At 45.5% G+C, this 8011-nt stretch overlaps 1 protein-coding gene across 1 annotated transcript; it reads right to left on the bottom strand.

Annotated features, from left to right (window-relative positions):
- Positions 1-5279: 5279 nt before the first annotated feature.
- LBX1 (ladybird homeobox 1) lies at positions 5280-7769 on the bottom strand. Its single transcript, XM_038410894.2, has 2 exons — positions 7445-7769; positions 5280-6702 (listed from the first exon to the last, which is right to left on the bottom strand). The coding sequence occupies exons 1-2, from the start codon at positions 7767-7769 to the stop codon at positions 6215-6217; spliced, it is 813 nt and encodes a 270-aa protein (XP_038266822.1). The 3' UTR covers positions 5280-6214.
- Between the last annotated feature and the right edge of the window lie 242 nt (positions 7770-8011).

An 8011-nucleotide genomic window follows, 5' to 3' on the forward strand; every position in this document is an offset into this window, starting at 1 on the left:
TGGGGTAGTTGAAATGCAGGTGGACCAAAATGTCATTTACCTGCCCGGTGAATTTCAGTGGGTCCAAATTTGCTCTCTTTACAGGAACACACACGCAAACCATGCCCAAATCACAAGCAACCCCCTCTACCAAAGAATGGAGAAGGAAGGGATTAAGGAACCCTCCGGGTAATCTGATTCCCCTTCAGTCTACTCTTGTTCTTGCTTCACAAATAGCAACAGCAAGCATGCAAAATATTTAAATATAAAAAATGATACGTTTGATGTGTTTAAACAGATGTAAAAGGTTATTCAGCGGAACCTGGGCATCTGTTTACACACATCAGCCGTTAGAGAGAGGGTCAGAGGGTCGGGATTATGTAACTATCAAAGGGAAGTGGCGAATTAGTGTGTGCGTGTCTCTGTGTGTGTATTTCCTTTTGTGATGCTGCCTGTGTAGGTGCGATGGTGTAGAAGTGCAATGATATATGAAGATGTGGGGTGTGCCTACAGTGGGTGTATAGTAGAGAGTGTGTTGCATATGTGTGAAGTGTGTGCCTGACTGCTCGTATGTGTAGTGGTGTGTAGGGACCGTGGCTAATGAGGATGTGTGTGTGTGGGGGGGGTGTCTGTGTTTTGCATGAAGAGGGGTGTGTATGTGCTCGCTTTTGGTACCAGTGAGCGCACTGGTGTGCGGGCAGTTATTTGCGCAGCTATGTTGTGTGTGAACTGTAGTGTACGGGCGTTGTGTGTGAGAGGGAGGCTATGGAGAGCATGGCGTTGTGCATGCATAGCAGTGTAGGGAGGGGTGCAGACGTGTGTGTATGTATTTGCGCTTCTGGCTCTGTGGTTGTGCGCGCACTGGTATTTGAGGATGTGCTGGTGTGTGTGTGTGTGTGTGTGTGTGTGTGTGTGTGTGTGTGTGTGTGTGTGTGTGTGTGTGTGTGTGTGTGTGTGTTGAAGACTACACCAAGTGTAATGCAGGGAAAGCTGTGACTCCTACCCCAACCCCAGAATCAAAAAGAAAAAGCCTTCCCTTTCAGCAGGGACTCATGCATCAAACTTCAATTTTCCGGACGATTGAATTAGTGATTTTTTTCCTCCTGAACTAAAATACACTTAAGTCTTTGGGATTAATTACCACGTTCTGGTCCCTCAGACTGCAGTATTAGTTATCGCAGCCACGTTTGACATCAACCCTGACACCTCATAAAATAAGGAACTGAATTTCACTGACTCAACCTGCTTTAGCCCTATTGGTTAATTCAGAAGGGGGCTTTATTCTTCGTCTGGGAGCCCTTTGTTCAGTGAACAAGATCGAATATGGATCTCCAGCCCAACCTGGTGCAAACCCAGCCGCCAGCAGCCCCACCCCCCAACAGGACAATCTCAGGTTTGGGGCTAAGAGGGAGGCGCGGGGGGGGGGGGGGGTTTAAACAGCCCTGCAGAATGTCAGCGCCGGCTGTTAAAAATATGGATTCCAAGGGGGAAATCATTTAAAAAATACATCTGATCTCCAGGTATAGGGCTGGTGGTGGGGCCCGCTCGAGAGAGATCTACGGGGATTTAGGGGCAGGGAGGAGTGCTGGACTGAGAGCCAGGAAGATGGGGTGTCATTTTGTTTTCACATTTGGAGACGTGGACTCCCGAGGCCCCCGCTCGCCCCAGAGCCGTCACTCCGAGAGGAGCCAGCGTCTCTAAAGCCGAAGAGTAATCACACATTGCGGGCACTTGCTCGTGGCAAGCCCACAGCACGTATTCCGACGGCTAAACACCGGGTCCCAACACGGACCCGCAACCTAATCTAGCAGATCATACAAGCACAAACCGACACACACCACCAAGGCGCGCTGGCGGAGCGCACCCCCAGCCCGCCGCAGCGCGTCGGAGGCCGGGATGTACAGGAAGCCGGTCATCAATAATCCTAACAATTAAAAATCATAACCAGGGACACTCCGCAAACAGCCAAACACTTGCGCGCAGCGCTGCCGAGGTCCGATGCAAAGAGAAGGGGGATAAAGATTGTTAAAAAGCGAGGTCCCCCCCCTCCAGGCTGGGAATGCCACACACTCCTCGATTCGTTTCACTTCGTCCTGTTCATATCTAAAAGTGACCCACCCCAAGAAAAAAAAAGCAAAACAAAAACACTTTTGCAAATGCCAGTTGTTGTTGTCCCCCCCCCCCCAAAGAAAGAAAAACCGGGGCTCTGAGTTTTATGGCTCAACCCCTGCTTAAATTATGAAATTATGACAGTTTTGTATCTCCCTGGCCTCTTCCCCCCCAAACCCACCCCCCCCAAAGATTTCGCTTTTGTTTGCCCGGCTCAAGTGTGCAAGGGAGCAAGAGGAAGCTGCAACGAATGGTTTGCAAACATTCCTCTGTCGTCAGCCGTGTAAGTTTCTCCATTAGCAGCCAGGCTAGTAAACCCCGGGCTGGCCCCGGCAAACTTCCCTGAACGTAAAAAGAGGAGCGATGGAGATGTGAAAGAAATCGAGATTATTATTTATTTTGAAGGCAAGCAAGAGTCACCCGCTTTGTGCCCAGCGGGGAGCCTGACTTCGTCTGAAGTTTTGGGCCTTGAATTCCTTGAGGTCGTCCCCGTCCCCCGTCCCCCACACCGCTCCCGGTCTGGCCCCTAAAATCTACAACACCGGATTTGCACGTTAAGGCAGCCCTCTGTGCAAAATGCCATTTGCTTCCGGAAAGCAGGGGCACGTGAAGAACGAATTTGTCCCTTTGTACTTTGGCGGGTTTCTTTTGGGAGGTGAGGGGGGACAGCTCAGCCCGTTGATAGATCAGTCCAAACTAAAAACCTGAAATCATTTCATCGCCTGCCTAGCTGTGCAGCGGGGCAGGCTCCCCTCCGACCTCCTCCCTGAAAAAGAAATCGGGCTCAAACCTAGAAGCGTCTAAAAACCGAGGGAGAGGAAAATCCGTTTCTAGAAGGCGGCATATCCAGCCGATGTAGGAAAGTGATCACTGAAAAAAACAGGCGTGAAAAGTGCGCGTTACCACCCGAGTCTCTTTGTTTAATCTTCTTTTGTTTCTAAGCATGCGAAGGGAGTAAATAACACACCCCCTGCGCTGGGACTGCGAGCCAGTCGAATTACCACGCTGCAAATTTTAGGAAGCAGGTATTATTTTTTCTCGTCTGCTTTAGCCACGTGTGGTAAACTTCTCTGGGTTCATCGCGGCCCTTTCTCCAGCTAGCTCTTGTGTGTTTGCACGCTGAAGTCAATAGATCAGAAATCCAAATTAACTCCAGGCCCAGTCTCCCCCCTCCCCACCTCCAATCCCCTCCCTTTTATTTTATATCTTGGGTATATTGTCGTGCTTGCAGCCTCATTAAATCCATTCCAAGACAAAAGAATAAAAGCATAAAGGGCGGGGGGGAGGGGGAGGGAGAGTGAAAAAAAGGAGAGAACAGATAAAGAAAACAAATAAAGCCCTTTAACTAGATATCTACATAAATGTCACAGTTTCTCAGCATTTACGATTTGCCTGCTTAGCATAAAAACACTTAAGAACAAGATTGAAGGCTTTGTGAGATATCTGGACAGAAGTCAAACATATCACTTGCAAAAAAAAAAAAATTGGGGGGGGGCGAGAGACAAGTGCTCTCCGAAATAATACTAAAGAAAGTGGATTTCATTGTAATTCATAGACTTGTTCCAAATGCCAAGAGAGAAAGGGGGAAAGAATAGAAGCCACATGGAAGGGCGCAGATGCCCCGACGAAGGGGGAACAGCTCAGCTCCCATTATTGTGGGAGGGAGGGTTAACCTAATCCATCAAATTGTCTGGAAATTGTGAAGAAAATTCAAAACCCATATGGTCTCCAAGCTTTCGGGTCCTTTCTGCGACGGAGGGGCATGCTTGTTTCAGCATTGCGAGCCGCGGGAGGTTGTACATGCGCCATTGTCACTTGTCAGTTCAGAGAAGAGGGCTCATTTGTCCCCAGTTTTCATGCTTTACGCTAAAAATTACAACCCCATCCATTTTCAAAGAGGAGAAAGATTTATTTCGCCTCGGAGAAACTGGCCCAAGCCCCCGCCCCCTCCCCGCAAACCCATCCGGTCTGATTTGGAGCCTTGTCCTCTCGGACTCTGCCACTATCTACCAGATTTGTCTTTCTCACATAAATTTTGTAAAGAATAGGCAAACGCACATAGCCGGGGTGAAAAGGCAGGACACGCTAGTGGGGGAACAAATTTAGCAGGATTTTTTTTTTAGGTGAAAAAATTAAAAAGGGAAAATGTAAATTAAAAATCATCCATCATCATCTTTTTGGGGGGCCGTGGGGGAAGCAGGGATGCTACCTGAAAACGTTAATATATTTGCAACGCTGCCGGGGGGAGAGAAAAAATATCAGCCACCATGGTGTTTGTCCATGTTACGATCTTTAGTGGAAACAGGAGATTTTGTCATTTTCGCTTTGTACTTTCAAATTAGATATTTCCTCTATAATTTAGAGCTAGAAAACTCGTTGTAGATCTAAAAAATTCTACACGTGTGTATCATTATATATATATATATATATATATATATATATATATATATATATACACAGAGAGAGAGAGACACATTACTTGAATACTGAAATACAATACTATAACAAAAAAGAAAAGGAGTACTTGTGGCACCTTAGAGACTAACAAATAAGTACTCCTTTTCTTTTTTGCGAATACAGACTAACACGGCTGCTACTCTGAAACAATACTATAGAATATACATTCTATATACACTATGCAGATCCGTTCATATATCACTAGTTATAGATATACACACACCCTATGTTTTAATTTCTTTGAATGGGTTTTCTCTTGAGAAAGAAAATCGCAACTCCTACTTTATTCATCAGTTGATTTCTCTCTACGGTAACTTGTCTTACATTAAAAAAACAAATACATTCTTTATTATTTGTTCTTCCACCCCAAAATAGACACAGCTACTGTAGCTGAAACGATTTAAATGAAAATATGAATTGAAGTGTAGATAGGGAATGTGGCAATTCCTTATGTGGAGCCGTATTTTGTAATCTCAGACGAATAAAAGATATTAGAGGCATATTTAGTTCACAAAGAATAACGTTAAAAGTATATTAAAATGGTAAAGATTTTATTGTATCGGAAAAAGAGCTATCTGTACAATTCTAAGAGACAGTAAATAAAGCAACATTGTCCCTGTTGTAACTTAAATAGCAGGCCTTTTAAAATTTTTACAATTCAAACAAAACCATTTTTAAATCTGTACTTTTTTTTAAATGTATAGCGTCATATTTAAAGGTCTTGATCTTGGCATTTGTCCTTTTTATTTTTGTAGCATGCAAAAATTCTAAAAAGAGTAAAAAATAATTCTAGGATTTTCTTTTTGTAACCACCTTCATATAAAAATACGAAAGGTAGCTTTTTAATAAAAGCACAACAATAGCAGAAAATGGTAAAAATAGCTTTTACTTGGTAAAATGAGGCAGAAATTGCATTGGATACAAATATCTATGCTCTGAGGGCGCGGTGGGGTGGGGGTGGTACATATTTTAAACTGACAGCATTACCCATCCCCTAGTTCCCAAGATTTTAAAAGAATGTTTTTTGTAAAAAAGAAAAATAATTATTTCGTGCACATTTGAAACATGCAAGGAAAGGAAAAAAATGGCTAATTTTAGCCTAACTTAAATCTCCTATAAACTGGTTCATTTTTGGAAGTCGTTTAAAATAACTGCCTAACAAAACATCTGTTTGAAGTGGTGTATATATTGCAAGGTTATGCTTTCCTTTATAAACGAAACCAATTGATATAGTTTTTTTTTAAATCATACCCTCAAAAAAAGAAAGAAAATCCAATATATATGTTTAAATATTTATATAGAAGCCATCCATAATTGCACCATTCCAAAGATGAAAACTACCTGATGTGACAGGCATGGGATATTGACTCTATTTTAAATTATTATTTTTTCCTATTGCTTATTGCTTTTATTGAAAAGAAACTGCCTGATTTCGTTGCAAACAACGCTGAGTGTCTGTCACCAGAGTTCATATTTGCTCAGAGTTTCACAGGTCCACCCCTTGAGTGTGGGGATGTGTGGCTGTCAATATATGGGTTTGTTTTTGTTTTGGAGAAGAAGAAGAAGAAGAAGAAGAAGAAGAAGAAGAAGAAAAAAAGAGAAAAAAAAGGTGTGTGTGTGTGTGGGGGGGGGGAAATATACCCACCACCACCATCACCACCACAAAAATTCAGTCATCAACGTCAATTTCCACATCATCTTCATCCTCTGAGCACTCCTTACTGCTGTTGGGCTGGTCTGTGAGAGGGGATTCAGGAGACAGCTGAAGGTGGCTGGCGGTCTCCAGTCCATGTTTGGGTAGAGTTGGAGAAAGGGAACGCGATTTTCCCCTCCCTTCTGAATTCTGCTCCAGCTCTGAAATGCTAACAATATCCACCTGGGCGTTGGGCCCCAGTTTCTTGGCAGATTCCACATCTGCTTTCATCTCCTCCAGGTCTCTTTTGAGTTTGGCTCTGCGGTTCTGAAACCAGGTGATCACCTGGGCGTTGGTCAGCCCCAGCTGCTGGGCGATTTGGTCTCGGTCGGCTGGGGAGAGGTATTTCTGATACAAAAACCTCTTTTCCAGTTCGTAGATCTGGTGGTTTGTAAAGGCGGTTCTAGACTTCCTCCTTTTCTTGGGAGTTTGTCTCTGGCCAAAAATAGTCATCCCATCCCTTCCTGCAAATAGTCAGAATATTTTTCTGTTCAGTCACACACAGAGAACCCCCTACCCTCTCCTTCCAATAAGTTGGAAGCGGACAAACAATAAATAAATCACCGGATGGAAGCAGCGTTAAGGAAATCAAAGGTGAATCCGAGCCCGATTAAAGTGGGGGGGGGGGGGCGTGGGGGAGGTATTCTGGGATGCAACGGACAAGTCCTTTGGATTTTCACTTCTGACCACCTTTCCTTAGGTGTGTTGGAAACGTATTTCAAACTCCGAGCTCTGTGAGTCCTAATTCAACGCAGCAGAGCCAACAATTCCCCCCCTCAAATGAGAGAGAAGGAATTAGGCCCAATTTCCCCCTGTCCCCCCATCTGTAACAACAATAAATCGTGTATAATTTGTGGGGAGAAGAGAATAAAACAAAGGACTAACAACTGATTTGTGTTACCCAGATTTTCACTGGAAGGCAACTTTAGACCCATTTCTGGAAGGAGATGGTGGGGGAGAGAGGGAAACACTCTATATAGAAATAAAACCAAAAGGTGAGGTCTTAAGGGCCAGCCAGCTGGTTTCGCCTGCGATCTTCCGCAAATCCCTCTAGTTCCCTGCTGAGCAGAGAACCTCAAGGTTGGTTTCCATCTCAGGCAGGTGAAGTTCTCCACTGATGCTCTCCACAAACGCAACCACACCGAGAAAGGAAGGAGGGGGGGGAGTGTGTTAAAAAACAACCACAACAGTAATCACGGATCTTACCTTCAGCTGCCTGCAGGACGCTGACTTCCAGCCCTTTGAAGGTTTTGCTGGCCAGTTCCTCCAGGGCACAGAGCGGGGAGGTTTGGGAGAGGAGCGCCCGGCTGGAGAGAGGCAGGCCGGCTGGCGGGTGCTTGTCGGGGCTGGAGAGGAGATGGGCTGTCCCGCAGATGGTGTAACTTCGCCTGACGGCCGGCTTGTTCAGAATGTCCTCTATGCTGAAGGGGGTCAGAGGCTTGTTGGAATTGGCAGGAGGGGGCAGCTGATCCAGGGGGCTCCTTCTTCTCTCCTCCACCGAGGAAGCCTTGGCTTCTTCTTTGGAAGTCATGCTTGACTTGGGCTGGAAATTGTTTCTCGCTCTCTCGCCCCCCCACCCCACCCGCCCCTTGCCTTTTGTTTTGGGGTCTGGTGCGGAGCCGCGGCAGCGATCTGTATTTGCACCCGCCAGCGAAGGAAACAAAAATCACAAGGCGAGCAGCGGCGGCAGAAGTGGAAGGGAAAAAGGGGGGGGGGGAGGCAAGAAAGTTCAAACCACCACCGCGGACTCCAGCGCAGGAGAAACAGGTCTTC

This window comes from Dermochelys coriacea, chromosome 7 (genome assembly GCF_009764565.3).
Source record: "Dermochelys coriacea isolate rDerCor1 chromosome 7, rDerCor1.pri.v4, whole genome shotgun sequence".
Lineage (NCBI taxonomy): Eukaryota > Metazoa > Chordata > Testudines > Dermochelyidae > Dermochelys > Dermochelys coriacea.